This window comes from Falco peregrinus, chromosome 3 (genome assembly GCF_023634155.1).
Source record: "Falco peregrinus isolate bFalPer1 chromosome 3, bFalPer1.pri, whole genome shotgun sequence".
NCBI lineage: Eukaryota > Metazoa > Chordata > Aves > Falconiformes > Falconidae > Falco > Falco peregrinus.
Window position 1 is genome coordinate 84,047,461 of NC_073723.1, and position 21,516 is coordinate 84,068,976.

The window sequence follows — 21,516 nt, forward strand, 5'->3', positions numbered from 1 at the left end:
ATGTGATGGTGTGGCAGAAGTTTGCAATTCTCATGTAGCTGCAGGAATCTGCAAAGTATTTTCAGGTCCAACACTTGGCCTGTAGCCTCTGTGGAGTGTTCATGTTTTCTGAAAGATTAAACAGTTGTTAAAATGTGTGCATTTTTGCTTTCCAGAGACCACAGTTTCATCTGTCCTGTACAGCCCTGTGTTCATCAGTGAGGACACAATGTGGATTAAGGAGGGCTGGCTTCACATGAGCTGCTTCTTTTTCAGGAACTGTTTGGCCCGTTTCAAATGGTCAGCAGCTGTGTTTCTTTGGAGGAAGGGCTTGTGAAGGCTTTTCGAAGCGAATAATCCTGCTACCACGTTCACTTGAGTGCTCTGGCCCCGTGCTGGCTGTTACAGGGACAGGGGCAGCATTGCTTTGGAGCCAGGAGCTGCACCCGTGTCTTCACCGAGGGCGCCACTCGCGTTGCCTGCGCTGCTGTGTTTATCCACAGGGCAAGGCGCAGCCATCTTGTGCTCCGCCAAGGCTCTGAGGCCGAGGGCCACTTTGGCTCCTTGACCTTCTGGCGCGGTGGGACAGCTGGAGCTGGCCCTGCCCGCCCGGCCGGGCGCTGCCAGGCCCGGAGCTGGGAGCGGCCGGTGCTCCAGCTCCCCTTCCCAGGACCGTGGAGGCTGACCGGCGGGGAGGGTGCTGGGGCTAGCCAGCCCTTGGAACCAGCAGCCACGGCCAGTAACGGGAACTTTCGGGAGCACGTTGCCCTGTGTCTGTAGTGCAGCTCCCAGAGGGGCTGTAGGCTCCTCCGGGCAGAAGCCAGGAGCAGGCCGGAGGCCCGGCTGCGGGGCGCCCTGGCGGCGGGGGCGGCTGCGGGGCGCCGGGGGCACCTCGGAACAAGCTCCCCCCGCCACGGGTTCCGAGCCGAGGCGCTTCATGTCCGTTCAGGAGTTAGCGTAAATCGGGCGTTGCTCTTGCATTTTAAGCAAGGTCGGCGACCACCCCCGCCTTCCCCCGTTAAGCACCGCGCCGGCCTCCCCCCGCCCCGCCCGCGTTGCCCGGGCAGCGGGGCCGCGGAGCGGGGCAGGTGAGGCGCCCTGCCCGGCCTCCCCAGCCCCGGGGCAGCACGGCCGGGGGGCGCCGTGGGACGGCGGTGAGGCTCTGCCGGCCGCAGCTCTCCCGACGCCGGGGCCTGGCGGCGGCCTCCGAGAGATCGTAACGGTGGCCCGGGCGGGGGGCGGCCCTCAGCGCGGGCAGCGGGCCGGCGCGGCCGGGCGGTGCCCGGGGCCTTCGCGTCCCGGCCGTGTTTGGGGCGGGCTGTTGGGTTGAACTCCATACCCGACACGGCTGGGGCTGGCTCTGGGTGCGTGGAATGAGGGCGAGCGCGAGGTGGGAGCGGTGAGGCGGCCTCTGTGCACGGTGTTGCCGTGGGGTGGCGGCGAGGGGCGGCCAGGCCTGGCTGAGGTGGCCGCGGGTTGCCTTGCTCCTTAGGGGGGTGTATGTACAGGAGGTTCCCTCTCAACGTCAGGGTGCCCTGTCTCGCTGTGAGGATGACCGACCGCGGGCATAGGCTGTCCTGGGGGAGTGGGGAGTCTCCATCCTCGGAGATACTCAGCCCGCCTGGACACGGCTCCCGGCACCCCGCTCTGGGGACCCCACTCGAGCCAGGCCTGGACTGGATCATCTCCAGAGGACCCTGCCACCCTCAGCCCTTCCATGAGACTCTGCGATTAATGGCTTACTACAGAAAAGCAGTTGTAATGCTTTTTTTTGCTTCTCTACTTTTTCTTTTCAGATTAGTTTTTTTTTTCTTTGACCGCTTCCCAAGAGCACCTGCACACACATGTATTCCTTCCTCGAGGTTTTTCTGTTCTCTAGCTTCTCCTGAAATCCCCTTTTTGCCTTCAGCTTCAGTCTCTTGGCTAGAGCTGTGTTTTTGAATCATTTCTGAAAGCACGTGACCAATGTAGCAATTAAATGCACACTCTGAAGTCTGTCCCTGATGCACATTTGCTGCGTTGGAGTATGAAGATGCTGTACCCTGTCTGTATTTCTTCAGAAATGAAGTTCTAAGTATGGTTTGATCGTTAAAGGAGCCTTGAATCACAGCAGTCCCACTCCTCCATCACTGACTTTTGAGTTTTGTGGTGGGTTGTTGTGGGTTTTTTTCAATACAGAAAATATCACATGATAGGGGAGAAAGCCACCTGCCAGATACTCTTATTTTCATGTTAAAAATTCAAAATAAAGAAATCTGAAGGTATAAAGGATGCTGTTACATTGATTCCTTTTCTGATGCCATTGCTTTCACTGCTCTTCCCTTCTGCAAATAACTGACGTGTTTTCAGCTCTTCTTGCTAAATCGGTTTAAATAGACTGTAGTTTGTCCTTGAAATGATGAGGAGAGTGCTCAGATTTCCCACCAAATGTGCTCCATTGCTACAGTGGGAGAAGGAACATATGATAACCTGTCTGTCCCTTCTTTTGGGTCTTGGGCAACAGGATTCCTGCAACAAGTTACATCCTGAGTGAGACAAGCCTGCCTGTAGAGCTATGTGAGCAAAGTGCAATACATAATTGTGGCACACGTGAATGTTTTGTTCATCACTGATATTTTTTATGCAAGTCTGCTAGGAGCACAAATTAGTAACTTTCTGCTACAGCCTATTTTTTTTAATACGTAAACGCAGTAGAAACTTGGTAATCTGCTTACTCTAGTTTCTGTACAAAAATGACAGGGCTCTCCTTGGCGTGCAGTAGTGAGTTTCAACATAGCTTTCACATTGGCATGTGCGGTGTGACTTGTCTGGACTGCCCATTTTGCAAATTCATATCGTGATAGGTTTGAGGAGAAAAACTGGTTTAAAAGTATCTAAAGATATCTGTTAAAGTAGTAGTTCTTCTTACCTGGAATTGTGGTTGGTGTCCAAGTGCCAGTCTTTTGCTTGGTGTTGCCATCAAGTTTAAGTTTTTTAGAGATGTGCAGCGCTTGTCTGTTCATCCTTCTGAGTCTGTCAGTTCTCCAGTAGCCCCAGCTGTCGAGTAGGACAGGCGTGAGTTTGGATATAAGCACTGTTGGCCCCCATCTGCACGCACCGTTTTTCATTCCCGTTCTGCACCTGTGAACTGCTGTTCTGTTATTTGTTTCAGGTCCTTGTAACTGAACAGGAACAGACCATGCCTCTTCCAGAAACGATGTTTTGTGCTCAGCAGATCAAAATCCCCCCTGAGCTACCTGACATTCTGAAGCAATTTACTAAAGCTGCTATTAGGACTCAGCCTCATGATGTTTTGCAGTGGGCAGCTGCGTAAGTATGATGCTCACATAACGGTGTAGTGCTATGTGTATGGATCCACAAAATCTCACTGCTCCTGCTTATTGTACAGTGGAGCTGTATTTGATTATTAAGCCAACGTGTATATTGCATGCATTAAAGCTGCATGTGAGCCTTTTAAAAACAATGTAATACTTGATTTATTTTCTGTTTCATTGAAGTTTAGAACTGGCATAGTTCTGGAATAGTTTGTTTTCCATACAGAAAATGCATCCTAATTTTTTTTGTTACTACTTTCTCTGTCCTGAAAACAACTTTTTTTTTTTTTTCAACTTCCTCTCATGAGACTTTAATTCCTGGAGTTCAAAGGAAACCTAAAAAATAGTTTTCTAATTCTTAAGCTTGCTTAGGTTTTGGGTTTTGGTTTTTTCTTTCCAGGAACAAATTTAAGGAGTCTCCTTAAATGTTATGGGAATAGGAAGAAGAGCCTGAAAAGTTGTAACTTTCAGGTGATGGTCCATGTAATAAATCTCTTACTGTAAAGTTGATTTGTTTGAATGTTTTTTCTTCAACTTCTTTTTTAATTTTACCTCAGAAGCTCACTATCATTTTCCTGTTCTATGGTTTGTGTGGACAAGCTCTTGAAAGGCATCTGAGATGTTCTCAGTTGAGAAGACTGAAAAATATCTGTATTCTGTACATGAGGGAGGGGAGGATGTTAACAAAGCCAAGGCTGGAGTCTGACTTGCCTGTTAAAAAGAGAAGAACCTGAAGCTGAATTGCTACAGCTGTGGTGTTGGAGAAAGGCAGCGGGACCATCTTAAAGTGATGTGGTGTTTCTTAGGAACGTGATGGGTGTGCGGTGCAGCACACCTCTGGTGGGTGGATGTGCAGTGAGCTTGCCCCAGCCCAGCAGCCAGAAGCAGCAGTCACCAGGTAGCTTGAGCCTGCTGGGACGGTGCTGGTGAGAGCACGGCGTAGTGCAGCAACGCCATGGCCACCTCGGTGGCCAGACCCTGACCTCTGCTGAAGGATTGCACCAGCTCGGTCAGAGGAGCCTCCGCAGAGGGGTGGGTGGCTGTTGCTGATCGCTCACCCCTCTTTCTGGAGTATGCTCTGGTGTGAGAGCACCAGGTCCAGACCTTGCTCTGCCCCAGGGAGTGACGCGAAGCAGAGCAAGGCTGTGATCACCTGCGCTGCCAGCGTTGTAGTGCTTGTCCCTGTGAATAATCAGGTGGGGAAATATCTGGCTGAAAAATAGCCCAGGAGTTATATGTGTGTACATAGGGTGACTGTACAGAAATAGATACACAGTAATTCAGTTCTGCAGTGCTGCTTGCTGTGCATTTTGGCAAGTATTTGCACAGCATGGGATAGGCTGGGCATGGACATGGGTGACCAGGGCAGGTAAGGGAGGATGAGTGGAGAAACCCTTAAATTAGACCTACCACTGACTGACAGAAAACAAAGTTTTCCTTGCACAGTTCAGTTTGCTGGCAAGTTATGGCAGAGGTGATTGCTCTTAAGGCTGTGGTAGCCTTATAATTAAAAGGACATTCATCTAATTCCCTTTATGCTCTAGTCTTAAATTTTATTTTGGAGTGGATGGAAATAGAAATGCTGATGAGAGAGTTGCAGCGCACATAGCCAGTTGTGCTTTTTGGGTAGTGTGTGAGGGGAATGTGTGCTCAGGTGACCATCAATCATATGGGAAGAGCCTGCATTTTGGTTTGCAAGCACACTCCGATGTTAATAAATCACTTGCTGCTTTTGCCACTAAAAAGAAAGGTGGCATCTGGGCACAGGGAGATGGGAGTTGTGTGTGTGGGCAGCTTGCTGAGAGCTGCCGCTCCGGCATGGGAGAGTGTGGATTCATTCACTGAACTGTAAGAGCACTTACTTTTGTGCAGCTTGTAATAGCCATAGGCATTGAAGTGTGTTGCTCTTCCTGTTCACTTAGGTATTTTTCAGCATTATCAAAAGGCGAGCCTCTTCCTGTGAAGGAAAGGATTGAAATGCCTTTAGCAACAGAGAAAACAGATGCTGTGTTAACACCGGGACTCCTTAAAATCTTGCACAAACAGGTACAAACTGGCCTTTTATCAAATGCCAGTGCTGTCAAGGAACGCTGATGTGTTGGAGGTGGCTGGGGAGATTGACTGTTATGTATTTGATGTATTTTGGGAAGGGACTGCGTTCGTTGTTTCATTCTGGTTTTCGGAGTTCTTATTGTGATACCATGGTTTTGTTTAAAGCTTTCTCCCAAAGGCATGGTGAATGTTGCAGAACTGAAGGAAAAATGGAAGCACCTGTGCTTGCCAGAGGAGCAGCTGAACGCTATCCTGCAATTGGACAATTTTGGGAAGGAGGTGGAATGGATGAAGGTTCTGGCACTTGCGTGCAGTGCGCTTGGCGAGGTACGTTCAAAGCAGGAGCCCTCATACCCAAATGGAAACGGTTATATATGATCATATATGAGGCAGACCATAAAACAATTAATGCATATGGACTTTGAAGAATGGTGATTACTTTTGCAGCAACTGGCAAAGTGGCTTGCATGTTTACTTTTGTTCTCCACCAGCTTTTGTTCAGGGGAGTTTAATTAGAAAGATGTCTAAGTCCTCCGTTTACTGGGATGACAGTAGAAGAGCAAGCATGCCTGCAGGAAGCTTGGGCCATGAGAGAGAGGGTGACAGAGGAATGATGCTTATGGCATCAGTGTAAATGTCCGTGGAGGAGAACCAGAGGGAGAAATTAAAACATCAATTTTAGATTGATTGTGTAGTCAATTAAATTTTCACAGAAGCAGTTAATGTTATTAAATCACCATGTAATTCTTTTAATGTCAGTAATAAAATCTCAGCAGAGCATTTCAACAGAATGAGAGATTATAAAAGGCACTAAGCTGATGTTCTCATGAGGTATAATACTTTTAATGATTTCTACAGTAAGGAAGAGGGGGGTACTAAAAAGAAAATACATATTAAATAACATTTTGAGAATCTTGCAATATCTGGAAGCTCTGAATGTTGGCCTGGTGATGCAATTGTGTGTGCATATATATTTAGTCATTTCTAACTGTATTTCTTGATTCCAATCCTCCTCCTGACATGATTTTGTAGTTTGAGCTCCTTTCTTCATTTTAAAAAAAAAGTGACAGCAACGTTACTTACTTAAAAAAAAAATCAAACCAAAAACAGGGTCACAGGAACATCATTCTAATGGAGCTAGACAGACTAAATTTACCTCCGTCTATCCTTTCATCCTTTCAGATATTAACTGAATGATTTGATTTCAGCTCTGTATAATGAAACCTAAACTTCGTTTTCCTAAACCAGAAAGACAGACATGCACAAGAAATTTACATTCATTTCCCGCAGCTGTAAAATGTGTTCGTAGTTCAGTGGGGTCACAGTTAAGATAGAAAAGTAGACAAGTATGAACCTCTTAAGAACATCAGTCATCTGAAGTATCTTTCTGTAAAGCACTGATGTGTTTTTTACAGCCTTGGAGAAATCACCACACAGGTAGCCTGTTAAATTGTCTTTCAAAGGTGGCAAAATTGAAGTGAATAACTTTGCCATATTGTGAGAGAGACAGCGGCAGCTTGGAGTGGTAGGAGCAGGAATGACAGTAGAAAGGTAGCAAACTGCAGAGGGTGGAGTCTGCCATCATATAGGCAACTGCCTCTCCTTCCCTGGCTTCCCAGAGGAGGAACCGCATTACGTAAAACTGTTAAAGGATTATAAAATGACACTTCTTTGGCCTGTGTTCTGGGTCTTGAAAAGATGCTGCATTTATTTTGAATATTGCTGTTCTACTGTTTGGAAATACTTCTATTTTTACAAAGTCGTTGCTTCCTTGTTAATGAAGAGGTAAGGATAAAGTTTGAAAACGTTACAGTAAAAATATTACTACTTGGGTTAAAAAGGTCTGTGGCTTTTTTGTTTTGTTTTGTTTGTTTCTTTGTTTTAATGGCATCCAACCAGTCTTTGACTCAGTGAAGCTCAATGCTGAATTTTTCCACACATTTCCTGTATAACTTACAATGCATAGGGCACTGTATGGAATAAAGGATTTCTTTCAAAGTGTATTTCGAGCTAATACTTTGAGGCATGTTTGTTTTTAAGGGAACTTGGATTTTATTGGGCTTTTACTAAACTGAAATACTTTTTGCCTTAGTCTGTTTTCTACTAACTACTAAAATGGAACTTGCATACAGATAAGAAAAACAGTAAATATCAGCACTCCGAAAAATTCACATTGTATGTCATGTGTCATAATAAAATATCATGAGACATGATTAATATCATGTTTCATAATAAAAATCATCAAACCCATATGAATTTTCTGGCATTTGTAGATTTGTTTGTCTTAACTGCTGCTGAGAATTCATTTAGATCCATTAAGGTAATAAATACACAGACATACCACCAGATACAGGGATGTTGGAGCTTTTACAGCAGCAGAGCAATTCAGCCATACCAGAGATAGGGCTCAGACAACCCTATGCAATCTTTAAACATCATGGGATTCTGGTCTTTTTTACTCCTGTCTCTACTAGGGCTTCACTATTGTTTCCACCCCTGGACCTGCACTGGAGGGTAAATGTGGGGTTGAAAGCTAGGCGACAATGATAAAGCCTTCATCTCATTTACACTTACTTTTAGTGGCTTACAGTGCGGATTTTGTCATGGTATGCAAAGGATGTTCATGGCCCTCATAGTGTTCCTCTTGTTTCTTGACTGAATCCCCTGCAGTCCTTACTAAGTTCAATGAAACACGCCTGCGAAATCTTAACAACGGACCCAGAAGGCGGAGCAGCTCGCATTCCCTTTGAAACCTTTTCATTCCTTTACTCATATTTGGCCAGTATTGATGGAGAGATACCAGAGGAGAAAACTGAGGCATTCCTCCACAGAATTAAAGAACAAGCGTAAGTAAAAATCCATGCATGGCATTTTAGTTTATTACCTCTGGGTTCTCTGTAAACCTTTAATTTCAGGTAAACAGTCTATCCTTACTTTGGGCATACCCGTGATGGCAGGAGTAAAGGTTGACCAAGGTTATATCAAGTGTACAGAGTTATATCTTGTTGTCATCACTGGGGTTTGATCTGTTAAATGATAAATTGTTACTTATCCCTCTTTCTTTGAAATATTGAAGTCACTGTCTGGTGGTATAATTTTCCCCGTAGGAAGCAGTTATATACAGGTTTGTATCATCTGCATATTACTGGTACTGGAACCAGCAGCATCTTATGCGCTGCTCTTTTAATTTAAATAGATCATGAACCAGAGAGAAAATTGGGAATTCCCACTTGAATTCAGAAGTTTCTATTGTGTTTCTCCTGGATTACTTCTCCCTAGAAATTTTCTTGAGAAAACATCTAGTATGCACTTAGTCTTAAATGGTTTGGGTCTTTAATTTTTTTAATGTTAGCTATGGTAAATTGTGATTCTTGGAATGGTCTTGGTGTTGGTTGCCTCCAGTGGGTATAAAGGACAAAAGACACATAGTCCCACCTGAAATCTTCATCCTGTTTTGATGTTTGCACCAAGTCGGGGTGGTTGGGTACATTTCTAGTCTGTTGTGTTCCCCTTTCTGCTCGCTGTGAGTTAGATCAGTTTATAGTTCAGTGTCAGTCTTGTCGGTGAGCCATGAACTGATGTGGCTCTTCACAGCAGGAGGTCTGTAGGCTGAAGGTTAAGCAAAACTCCCTGCCTGGCTGTCTGCTTGGCTATCACTGACAGGTCTCTTGTGCTGTTGTGTAATCTTTGACTCGCTACATAATGAAGAGGCAAGGTTTTCTCCGGTATCATTAGGTGTCCTTCACAGGACTGGGTAGAGCATACCCTGATGGTGGTTGGTCCCTTCAAATGCCATTTTCTGATATATTGTCACTGTCGTTGGTGCTCACAGCTTCTTTGTTCTGAATACTTCTGGACACTTGCACTTCATGACAATCAATAGGATATTTGCATAGTTTGGCTACCTTTTTTCTTGAGCACACCAACGCTATTCTGTTGCTTTAGACTGATGGCTGATCACATTTTTGTCAACATTTACAACAGCAAAAAGCTTAAAATTCATAGACTTGTACTAACAGCTCTGCTAACTAGGCCTAACTCACGCTAACTGCTACAGGTAAAAATCTCAAATAGACTGGTTATGTGAAGTCTCGTGCCCACAAAATTTAAGCGTCAAAATCTCTTAACTTTGCAGCAGATGGAGGAAAGAATCGATCAAGATACCACATATATTCCTGCTAGAATTATCATGGAATTAGCATCAGGAATATATGAAAATGACAGTGTCTTCAATCTAGCTCTCAGTGATAACTCCCACTCATTTTATCTGTAGTCATAAATAGGTCGCACAAATTGCACTTCATTTTTGATCAGCTTTAAAAGATCTGTTAACAGGCTTGTCCCTCGAGTGCTGCCTACATGGCATGTTTGCATAGATACTTACTCTTACCACCATCTATCTGGAATTGGTCTCTGTCTGGGGTGGGTTGACCCTGGCTGGACACCAGGTGCCCACCACAGCCGCTCTGTCACTCCCCTCCTCAGCTGGACAGGGGAGAGAAAATGTGACAAAACGCTTGTGGATCAAATTAAGAACAGGGAGAGATCACTCACCAATTACTATCATAGGCAAAACACTCAACCTGGGGAAATTAGTTTAATTTATTACCAATCAAATCAGAGTAAGGTAATGAGAAATAAAATGGAACCTTAAAAATCTCTTTCTTCTCCCCTCCCTTTGTCGTGGGCTCAACTTCACTCCCAATTTCTCTACCTCCTCTCCCCAAGCAGTGCAGTGGGGCAGGGAATCAGGGTTATGGGCAGTTCATTGCATGTTGTCTTTGCTTCTCCTTCCTCCTCACACTCTTCCCCTGCTCCAGCATGTGGTCCCTCCCATGGGAGACAGTCCTTCATGAACTTCTCCGATGTGAGTTCTTCCCACAGGCTGCAGTTCTTCACAAACTGTGAAGTGTGGGTCCCTCCCATGGGGCACAGTCCTTCGGGAACAGCCGCCTCCAGCATGGGTCCCCCATGGGGTCACAAGCCCGGCCAGCAAACCTGCTCCAGTGTGGGCTCCTCTCTCCATAGGTCCTGCCACGAGCCTGCTCCAGCGTGGGCTTCCCATGGGGTCACAGCCTCCTTCAGGCACACCCACCTGCTCTGGCGTGGGGCCCCCCATGGGCTGCAGGTGGATATCTGCTCCACCATGGACCTCCATGGGCTGCAGGTGGATATCTGCTCCACCATGGACCTCCATGGGCTGCAGGGGCACAACCTACCTCACCGTGGGCTTCACCACGGGCTGCAGGGGGATCTCAGCTCCGGTGCCTGGAGCCCCTCCTGCCCTCCTTCTGCTCTGACCTGGGTGTCTGCAGGGTTGTGCTCTCACATAGCCTTGCTCTTTTCTCCAACTGCAATTGCCATTATGCAGTAACTTTTCCCCCTTCTTAAATGTCATCCCAGAGGTGCTACCACCATCGCTGATGGGCTCAGCCTTAGCCAGAGGTGGGTCCACCTTGGAGCTGGCTGGCATTGGCTCCATCAGACATAGGGGAAGCTTCTAGCAGCTTCTCACAGAAGCCACCCCTGTAGCCCCCCCACTACCAAAAGCTTGCAGTGCAAACCCAATACACTTAGATTGCTACCAGCTCTGTGTACATGGGAGCTCAAAAATGCACAAGCACGCAAATGAACTGATTTATTTTGGCATTAGTTACCAGACTGACAATTTTCAGTAAGAACCACTTTTTGATCCCACTACTCTTGCAATTAATATAACCCTCCATTGTATCTTGCCCAGCACACTAGGATTTACCATGCTAAAGTGTTGTTCTAAAACATTTTATTTTTTTCCTCTCCAGTGACCAACAAACTGGCATGGTGCTGCTCAGAAACTTTCTGCCCCAGCCTTCAACGCCGTTTTGACCAAGCCTACTCTTCAGCACTAGGTTAGAGGAAAAGAGGAATAAATACGCACATGACAATAATTCGTGTTCAAAGGACCGTTATTTGCACACTGCAATACACGGTGAGCTCTTCTCTGGCACTTCCTTTCTTTATTCCACTCCCGAAATTGCCCTTCAGTGGATGTTAATTGAATACATGGTTACACTGTTCTCCTGCCTCAAACACTGATGCTCGCACCTATGGAGGGATACCCTGTCATCTGTTTATGTTCACTTAAAAGGTATTTTGTTACGGATCTTCCTACCTATACTTTGTAAGTGATTGTGAGAAAAGTAGTAAACCACAGAATTAAATCTAGAGAAGATTGGACAGCTGTAACTAGTGCATTTCTCATTATGCTTCTAGTAGCACTGACTGGGTTTTTGGACTCTTACACAAATACAGCTTGTCTTTTGATGACCTTGTCTGCATGAACACACTCTATTAATCGTTTTACCAAGCCTTACTCAAGAGAACTTCATGAGAACCCTGTGCCTGAGCTGGAAAAAGAAACATCAAATCAAGAAAGGACAATGGTTTTACATTGTTTTCCCTCTAATTAGGACCCTTTCAGAACTCAAATGCTTTCTCCATTTTTAGATGGACTTAATTCTAATTAAAGATCTGTTTTAAAATACATCCTGTTTTTCAAAAAGCTACTGCATTTGTCATGTAGGTGAGAAATGCCTGACAGAGTTCAGTTTGGGTTTGAGTTGGACAGCTGTAGTAGGTACAGAAGTCTGAATCAGTCAGAATTAGACCAAGTATTTAGTAACAGATAATCATGCTTAATTGCAGAAAAATTTGAGTAAGACAGGATACTAGTGGCTACAATAAAACTGGAGATTCCATTGACAGCGGCGGCCAAAATCAGGAACATATGGAGTGCCCTCTCCTGGCAACTCGATCAAACATTAAGTATTGCAGGGAGGAAAGTTGGATCTGCAAGCTTGTACTTTTATAGTTGCTTATTTTGTTGAGGTAACAAGCTTGGCTGATGATGGCTGACCTTGCTATAGTAGATTGTGTGAGAAATTAACAGGAACAGAAATTGATATAGTAAAAATCTCACTGAGCTTAAGTGGAACCCTCCTGCACACCCTTAGTATGTACTGGCATGTCTTACCAGCCTCTGTGACTTGTATATTAATCTACAGGATGGGAACTCCTTGTAGTTATTTCTGGAAGAAAAGGGGTACGCACCCAGTGTTCGGCAATCAGCAATATTACAAGTTTCTTTGGTGTCTCCCCATTAGTTTCTATGGAGAGCTGTATTCTCATCATATTTGCCAGATGACACTGATCATAAATTTCTTTGAGCATGAGCTTAGGAACAGTAGCTTTCCCGTTACTGTCCTTTTACCACTAGCTGCAGCTGAGGACATTTTAGCCTGTTAGAGAACTCTGCGATCTTCCCTCTTCCTTCTGGTACATGCTGTAACTAGGCAGTAACTGCCGTCTTTCTGGAACACTGTTCCTAGAGGTGACAGTGTCAGAGGTAGGAGGGGAGCTCTCTTCGTGCCTTTTCCATTTGTAACTGATCCTAGACTCCAGGGATTAGCTCTGTTCTGTATCTGCTATGGGCCAGGAAGGCAAGTTAGTACAGCCTTCTCACACTAAACTCCAATAGCTGAGAGAATATGATTTATTAACAGAAGCAGTAGTGTTACAGATTTACACATTTTCTGATATACATGCTGCTTCCATCTTGACAACCTTCACACTTCTTCTGTTTTTGTCTCCAAGCACAGCTGTGATGCAACACCAGTATTAACGTACACAGCATTACTGTCCCTGGCACAATGGCAGTAACGATAGCTCCTGTACAAGCCGTTTTTTGAATGGCTGACAAACAAAATAATTAGGTTCTTGTTTCTACTTTCTTCTTTTATAGTTGTGATATTTGTCTTCATCCCTGAAACAAAATCACAAACATTGTGTGGGCTGTTAGGTTCAGACTGACAAAATCTGAAGGGGATGGGGGGGGGGGGGGGGGGCAGAGAAAGCTCTTGTAATCATGTCCTCTTCTAAGGAAAGAAAGTAAACTACTTTAAGACAGTTTGCTTCCTATGCTGTTTTAATTGAGGCCTTCCCACGCAGCACCATAGCAGCAATCAGTTTAGGATGAACAGCATCACTGTGTAATGAAGCCAGATTTGAGACTAGTGATCATTCCCATCCATGAGTTACCTACAGCATTTCTGCTGCACAGCAGCCTAAACCTTTGCTCAAACACAGGTTTCACCTATGGTGCTGCAGATGCAAATGTGCCTTTGTTTGATGGCCTAGATTTGTCTTCTTTTGCCTAGAAATATGTCCAGAACTTGTGAAGAGCAACAGCATTGCTTTGAAGCATCTACCATAGAAAAGCTAGTCAAGTGATTGTATGTATATACATTTTAGTGAAACAAACGATCCTGTTTTCTAGAGCAGAAATCAGCATTAGACATGACAAGCACACTCAGTTAAATGGGAAATAGGTTCCCCTATGCACATGCTGATGAAGAAGTACAAGCTAATCCTGTAGCCTGCGGCTGAAAGTCTCACCTTTCAGATGCGAGTGAAGTCTGGATCACAGTTTGTGATTCTCAGCATGTTCTCTGTAGTATTAGTAGGTTTACACCTATATGTACTATATATGAGATTAGCCTAGCTTTTTAAGTGGACTAGATATTCTAATACTCTGCACTAAATTCTCATGGACGATGGCTACAGCTGCCTGATTCAGAGGCAGGAGTCAGCTGTCACTATTTATGCTCACCTCTCTCTTTTTCTCCGAGTATCTCTGTCTTTGCCTCTTTCACGACTCCTTTTCCGTTTATTTGGACTCCTGCTGCTCTCTCTCCTATGCCTGGTGCATTCCATATCCTTAGAGCTTCCTCCAGACTGCCGTGAGTCCACTGAGGCTGATCGCCTGTCTTCCTTTCTGAAAAAAATAATTATTTTATTCAATAAAAATAGCTTCAGTCACTATTGTTCTCGTACCAGTTTTGTAATATAATGACCTACTAACGGTGTCAGACAAGAGGACGTAACTTTTATTGTTTCTATCTCCCCAAGAAATACAATACCTGCCAAAAGAGGCCCAAAGACCATGCTCTTACATGTCTGCACATCTCAGCACACTATTTAGTAGTTATTTCTTACAAACACTGCCCCTCTGTTTTACCACCTCTGCTCATGAAACAGGGAGCAGCAGAAGGGGTTCACTGTTTTGCTTTAAATCCCTAACTCTTCAACCACCTGCCTTCAGCTGCTACTTACAGCTGGAAAACCCAGCCAGCCTGATCTCCTGTACAGCGTTTTCATTCACCTTCATTTTAATGCTGAAAACAAAACACCCGAAGTGTCACCTTTTAATTTGTTTCAACATTTTCACCTCAAAGCTCTCCTGAAGAAGCGCAAATACCCTATCACTAGTTCATGACCATTTTTATTTCAGCAGCTAATGGCTGGAAGAGTGTGCAGTGTTGCTTGACATGGGAAGAAATAAGTATACATAAAACACACTGCTGGTTAGCACAGCAGCAATCAGTGATATGAACCGTAAAGGGTCCCCGTATTTAGTAAGTTACAAAAACCTTTTATCTGAGGTATTTTTATATTATATCTACCATAGCATTTCCTGTCATGTGGTAGGGAAGGGGAAGAAGCTGCATACTTGTATCTTCCAGTGTCCTTTTGTTTCCCAGCTATCACATACATATGTATTTAGACACAGAGGAAGCACTATTCATTCCCCAGCTCCACCAGAAACCACCTGTTCAACTGGATCCCTTGCGACCTACCTCCTTACCCCTGAAAGAAAGCTAAAAACTCAATTTCCCCCATCCTTCATGCAGGCAGAGCTTCTCAAGCAAGAGCTTAATAGAATTACTATGAAATAAATTGTGCATATGTCTCAGCCAAGGTTGGCACGTCAACTGTGGCATACCTTCCTGAAGATTTTGACTTCCCTCCTTCACATATCTCTGCGTTATCCAACCTGTTCTCCTCCTGCCAGTGATTGCTGAGTTCTTCCATATGCACACCAATCACATCCCGAATCACCTGGAGATTAAGATATATTAAAAAAGAACAAGAAAAGCAGCATGTCGTGGTAGTCGCCTAAACTAGCAACTAGGCAGCAGAAGGTAAACATCTCCAAAAAATAAAGATGCCCCCAAACCCTATACACCAGGATGTTTGAATGGAAAGTCTTATTTGCAGAAACAGGTATTTCAGCATAAATTTAAATAGAACCATTTCACATCAGACAGCCAACTATAACTTTCTGGCATTTTCAGCTTCAAAATTTAAGTCAGAAATGCTCCTGTTGTTTGTAACTTGCCGCAATAAACCAAAAACCAAAATCAGGTTCTTCCACAGTTTGCAACTCTAATAAAGGCAGGGTGCAGAAAGTGGAAAAAGAGAGACATCATTTTTGAAAGGGTTTATCACTGTTTATGCTGATATACAATAAGCACTTTTGTGCAAAAATCTCTCTTCAGATCTCACCTCAGTGTAAGACTTCTTTGTTATGTGAACATTCTTGGCTCTATATGACTGACGCCGCCTCTTGTAGTCTCGCATTTCAGCCAGAATTTCAAGATGGGACTTTGGACCTTTCTGACTATCATCTAGCAAAAAATTGGAAGTAAAACAAATGGACATTAGCACCCGCAGCTATGCACATCTGGTGCCTTAGTAATAAAAGTCCGAAACATAGGATATATTGTGTTCTTTCTGAAGTTTCTCCAGTTTTTAGTTAACTGGTGCAAGCTTCCTCTCCAACCTTCTTGCTAGCTGTTAACAACACTTGTTTGGTGGCTTTTTAGTCTTGTGTAATGTAATCTCAGTCTCCTGACAGCGATCCAAATCAATATACAGGCTTGCAATTTGGTCAAACACCTACAAAATATGGGCCATGTTTTCAAACCAAGTATTACAGTAAGACACAAGGACTGAGAAAGCCAGGTTCCGTAAAACATTTACCTGTGTAGATGACAAACACTGCCCTACCTCCTAGGCACAGCAGGGCTCAGAGGGTAACACAGATGGTTATGTTGCACTTAGTATAGTTACAAACGGGCATGACTCAACAGGGTTAAGAGACCTCAGTCCAATCCACCCATTGGTATATTGCTCAAGAGCTCCATCAGACACCTGCCAACCTTTCCTGTTCAGTTTTTACTTTTTAGAGATCTTTAATCTCATCGTCTCTTGCAGCAAAGACAAAAAATCCTTCCGCTAAGATACACACAATACATGAGCCAAGAGCAGAGCACCAAGGCTTTCTCGGAAGGAAAACAACATAAAGGATACCGAACTAGTGTTTTCTGATGCCACGTCTTCATTGTGGCTTTTAAGAACAGTATGCTTTTCACAACAGAAATAGCACAAGCAATTCAGTTTGGCTTTCAACAAGACTCATCAAACTACATGAAGTTCGAAGCCATAAATTCAACAATAGATCATTCTTCAAACCTTGGGTGATTTTTGCTGCTAAATCCACAAAGAGATCACTGTCATTTTCCATTATTTGGGATCTAGATCTCTGTTTCTTTGTTTCCTCAACAACATAATCATAAAGAGCAAGGCGATCAGCTTGGGTCAGGTCACAGGTGAAACGTTTGTGATTTTGAGGAACTTCTACAGGCAGTGATGAGTAAGATCCTGGAGGTTGAACAGACAGCTGCTATTAGTAAAACAGCATAATTACACAGGAAAACCCCATGAAGCTCAGCAAACAAACAATGCAGTAGCCACCCATGCTGTTTTCATTCTTCCCCTACATATATGTAAGAAGTTTCATCCATCTTAATTTGAAAGGATAAAAACTGCTCCAAGAAAAAGAAACCCTCCCTAGCCCCATGCAGGCTGTTTAACCTCTCTTGACTGCTTACACTGCTGGTTACGGGGTTTTGTATGCTTTGAATGGACTGTACCACGTTAGATCACAAGGACACTCTGTGTTGTCCCATCAGTTTCAGCTCTTGGCTAACATGCTAAAGCAAGAGAGAGGAGGCTGCAGTTCTGACTTGCAGATTTGTCTCACTCCTAAATTTTTCCGTAAAGTACTGGCAGAACAACAGGTATTTTGCAGATAACAAGAATGAAAGCTTCCCGGAGACTAAGTAATGGGTGCTGTGCAAATCAGTCTCACTCACAGTCACTTTCTCTACAGAGCTTTTATTATAGACTGCTGCAGGCATTTATAGCTAGAAGGGCTACAAAGGCACTTTGAAAATGGTCCAGATTAGTTCAGGTGACTGAAGTTATAAAGACAAACACACTGACTGCACACTCTTCTTTCCCTGAATGATCAGCCCAATACTCACTCTTCCCATTCCCCAGTTAAAAGACATATCCTCCAGACAATCTATTCTCAATGCATTGCAACAGCAGCCAAGTGACTTCCCTAAAGATACAGCACACAGGATTCTAGGATCTTGCCTGCAAAAAGTATTTTACTCAATAACATTCAAATTCCCAGCAACCATTGACCTGACCTCCATAATCCTGCTCCCCTCAACGCAACCCTTCCCTGCATGGCACAATCCCACACGGACATACATCTCCAGAAGAGCCAACACATAAGACAGGGTGTGTGCAGGACCCTTCACAACAGCAAAGCTACTGCTTCTCTACATTATTCAGCACTTAATGGAAGCTGGGCAATCTTTCACTAAAGACACCAAAGAGGAAGAGGAGCCACAATGACTCTACAACAACAAATCTAAAATACAGTTTCCTCATTACTGTACTTGGAGCCTAAACCAGAACTTTTCTAATCTGAACTAGCACATGAATAGTAGAATTTTATTTTGAAAACGCACTGTTCTTACATGGTCACAGAAGCCCATAAAAGTGCCCTAATAGTTATATGTTTGTGATTTTACATAAATTTCACAATTTGCAATTAAAACCAGCTTTCCTGTCCTAACATATAGCTATTCTAATATTCTAAATATGGTTAGAATTTTTACAAAAACCAAAGAAGGAAAATTACTTCCTTTGATACAGTTAGTCAAAAGAAAATTTACCATGAGAAATGCTTTCCATTTGTTTCTATTGCCAAAGACTTTAAATTAAAGAATTCCAAGTCAGTAAATCTTACAACAGGCCAAGATGCCACAATGAAAACCACCCCTATGCAGTTTTAGTTTAACTTCAGAGAAATGCAAGCTTGCAGTCAAAACCGAAGAGGTGAACGCCGGCACCTAGTGGCTCACTGACCGATCTCTGCGATGCACCACTTGATAAAGGGTTTATCTGTTTCTTCCCTACTTGGACGTCAAATGAATGAGTTACCACTTCCCTCCAGAGGAAACGCATCCGACGCGCTCCAAAGACAGTGCCCACCACATGAAAGCTCCTTCCCAAGCAGCTGTCTGTTAAGGCTCTTCTTGGTGTGCCAGAGAAACAAAGACAACACAAAAAACTATGCCTGAGCACGCACTGCTATATTGGACTGTCAGGAAAGTAGAACAAATTTACTTTTCCTTCTGAATCATTCTGTTTACCAAACTAAAGGATGACAGACAGTAAATGCTGTATCTTTCAGGTGCTGAAATAATTTCCAAACCATACACTGCAGCTCTACAGTGGTTTCTATAGGTAGCCCTACTTTTCTACTTTGTCTTGGTATGAACTCTCAAAGAGTAACAGCTCAGTCGTGGTCCTCGCACTTGTCACAAAACCCACTGAAACAATGGAACTAATGAGCTGAGAGCAGTGGCAGAGGGCAATGTCATATTTTCAGATCTGTCAGCATATTTCTTATACAACTCCTTAGGATAGTCTTGAAACAATACAACATAGTAACAAGTGTGTTGTTTGGTTTTAGATCTGAGGAGTGGTGGACAAGCACATACAGCTCCCGCCTAGCAATTAATCCTTAAACAAAATATTACATAAGGAACCATTAAATGAAGAGCAAGGCTGGAGGCAGCATTAGAAGAGTTTGGGCCACAAAGAGAAGGGTAATAGCAGAAAATGCAGGCAGAAAGTGAAGTGTAGGTGGTGGGATGGGATGTGAAGGACTAGTGCTGTGGTGGGATGGGACGTGAAGGATTAGCGCTTTAAGAAACTCCTGAATTTTGCAGTGTTGATTTTCCAGTCTGAAGAGAACCACAGGTGTGAGCACAACAGACTCAAATTCTCTTATCTAGTCACCCCAAGCAGAGAAAGTCGTTATGCTCCAAAACATACAAGGGAAGGAATATTAAAAATAAAGAAATAAAAATCCTCACAGCAGTTCACAAGTGGAATGAAGGAAGCTGCAAGGTGGGAGACAAGAGCAGCTCACCGCATGAGAGCTGATGAAGTCATCTCAGTACCTGCTTGCTACTTACCTTCACTGTAGCCTGTACCGTCTTTTGCACTTTGAGCTCTAGCCTGCTTAACAATGTGAAACTGTAAATCTTTATCTGCAGACACAGAAGACATAAATATCATACAAATTTTACATCAAGTAGTTGCTAGGCCTAGTCTTTATTGCCCCACCTCTGAGACACAGTATGTTACAGAACACTATAGTTCTATTCATGCATAACGTAAAGTCTGAACTAAAAATATAATTTTAATCTATTCCATATTTGAACAGAAGGGAGAAGAAAAAAAAAAGGATTTCTGGGTTACAGGGATATGGAAAAAGAAATAATGCAACTCTCTTCTGTACCATTGTTATATTCCCAAATTCCAGGCTCAGTTCTTCCACCTTCTAAGCATGCATGTCAATACACTTTCTGCACTTCATGTAAGGAAAACATAGGAATAACATGGAAAAGAATATAAGGAGGGGTGGGGGGCGGGGAGTGGAATCCTCCTTGAATTTGAAGATGAAAACAGTGAAGTGCCCTACAGAGCAGAATTACACAGCCACGGAAATGTAACAAGGGTAAATTAAGGTAAAGTACAATGGTGAAAAAATAAACCCACAGGTGGTAGCACTCACGGTTTTTTGGGAGGGCTTGGAGAATTTGCACTGACAAGGCAGTGGGGTGTGCTACCGCCAGGACCCGGGCCTTGCCCCACCAGGTCTCCCCTCAGCCCCTCATCCTCTGTAGCCCCTGGGGTGTCCCCTCAGTCCCCTCCTCTGTTCCCCACCCCCCGGGTGCCCCCTCAGCCCCAGCCGCCCCCCGGGGGCGGAACGGCCCCGTCAGGCAAACCCTCCACTCACCCATGGCGACGGTGGGAACCTTCAGGTTTTCGTAGAAGAAGCTGGAGTCGTACATCTCCGCCTGCGGGACCAAGCGGCTCAGCCAGGGCCCCGGGGCCGCCCCCAGCGACACCGGCTCCGCGCTCGGCCCGGCCAGCGAGACCCCCCCCCTCCGCCGGGCTGGCGACACCCCCCGGGCAGCAACGCCAGCCCCGTGCCCCCGCCCCGGTAACCGGCCCGGCCGCCCACCTCCTCCTCGGCGGAGTAGCCCATCTTGCGCAGCCGGCAGGACGCGGCGTGCCTCTCCAGCGACGCCCGGGGGACGCGGTGATGGCTGTCGTAGGGGCACAGCACCCGCTCCACCTGCCGGCGGGACACGGGTCAGCGCGCCCCGCCAGCCCCTCACCCCCGGGCCCAGCCGCCGCCCCGCTCCCCCGGCGCAGCCCCCGCCGCCACTTTACCGCGTCCCCGAGCCACACCGCGCAGGGAGCCGCCATGGCAGCGCGGCAGGCGCGGGCGCCGCAGCCCCGTGACCGGGGCGGGGGGCGGAGCCGGCGCCATGTTGACCGAGGGCGCTGCTGCTGCAGAGCATGGCGGGCCCGCGGCGCCACCGGGCTCGGCGGCCGGTTCGGGGCGGGGGGAGGAGGCGCTGCGGCAGCAGCCCCCCTCCGTCCTAGCGCGGGGAGTGGGCGGCAGCAGCCCCGGCGGGAGACCCGGGGCGCAGTAGGCACTGGGCGCGCTGCCCGCCCGCTCCTGCCCCTGCCTCCGCCTCTGCCGCCGGGGCCCGCGGTGCGGCGAGGCGGGGAGAGCGCCGCCTACCGGCGGGAGCGGCCAACGGTGGCGCGGGGAGGCCGCGTGTCCCGCCGCACTCTCCGGGTGCCGGGAGGCGGCCGCAGCGGCGGGGGATCCCGCAGGGCCAGGGGGGGAGCACCACGCCCGGGTGCCCGGAGCCGTGTTGCGGAGAGGTGCCCTGTCTCTGCGGGGCGGCCGCACCTGGGCCCAAGGCCCGGCGGGCACCAGCCGCGCGGGTGGCCGGGAGCGGGCGGAGGCGCTCGCAGCGCGGGGGCCGGGGCCGGGGCCGGCGGCCTGAGGGACGTGCCGCTGCCGGGCCTGGGCGGGAGCCTGTGCGGCGGCCGGTGGGGC

The 21,516-nt window shown here is 46.0% G+C and overlaps 2 protein-coding genes across 6 annotated transcripts; one reads left to right on the forward strand and one right to left on the reverse strand.

Moving 5' to 3' along the window:
- Positions 1–377: 377 nt before the first annotated feature.
- On the forward strand, positions 378–11,335 carry ROPN1L (rhophilin associated tail protein 1 like). Of its 5 annotated transcripts, none has more exons than XM_055798238.1 (6): positions 378–714; positions 3,131–3,288; positions 5,216–5,339; positions 5,511–5,672; positions 8,016–8,191; positions 11,147–11,335. In XM_055798238.1, exons 2-6 carry the CDS (start codon positions 3,158–3,160, stop codon positions 11,208–11,210), a joined length of 657 nt encoding a protein of 218 aa, XP_055654213.1. In that variant the 5' UTR covers positions 378–714; positions 3,131–3,157; the 3' UTR covers positions 11,211–11,335. The 5 variants fall into 5 exon arrangements, with proteins under 5 accessions (XP_055654213.1, XP_055654211.1, XP_055654212.1 ...); XM_055798236.1 differs by lacking the exon at positions 378–714 and adding an exon at positions 817–1,067; XM_055798237.1 differs by lacking the exon at positions 378–714 and adding an exon at positions 1,033–1,133.
- Positions 11,336–12,853: 1,518 nt separating this feature from the next.
- SNRNP48 (small nuclear ribonucleoprotein U11/U12 subunit 48) lies at positions 12,854–20,991 on the reverse strand. Its single transcript, XM_055798239.1, has 9 exons — positions 20,835–20,991; positions 20,623–20,736; positions 20,395–20,455; positions 19,568–19,642; positions 16,698–16,886; positions 15,729–15,850; positions 15,166–15,281; positions 13,993–14,157; positions 12,854–13,146 (listed from the first exon to the last, which is right to left on the reverse strand). The coding sequence occupies exons 1-9, from the start codon at positions 20,868–20,870 to the stop codon at positions 13,107–13,109; spliced, it is 918 nt and encodes a 305-aa protein (XP_055654214.1). The 5' UTR covers positions 20,871–20,991; the 3' UTR covers positions 12,854–13,106.
- Positions 20,992–21,516: the final 525 nt, after the last annotated feature.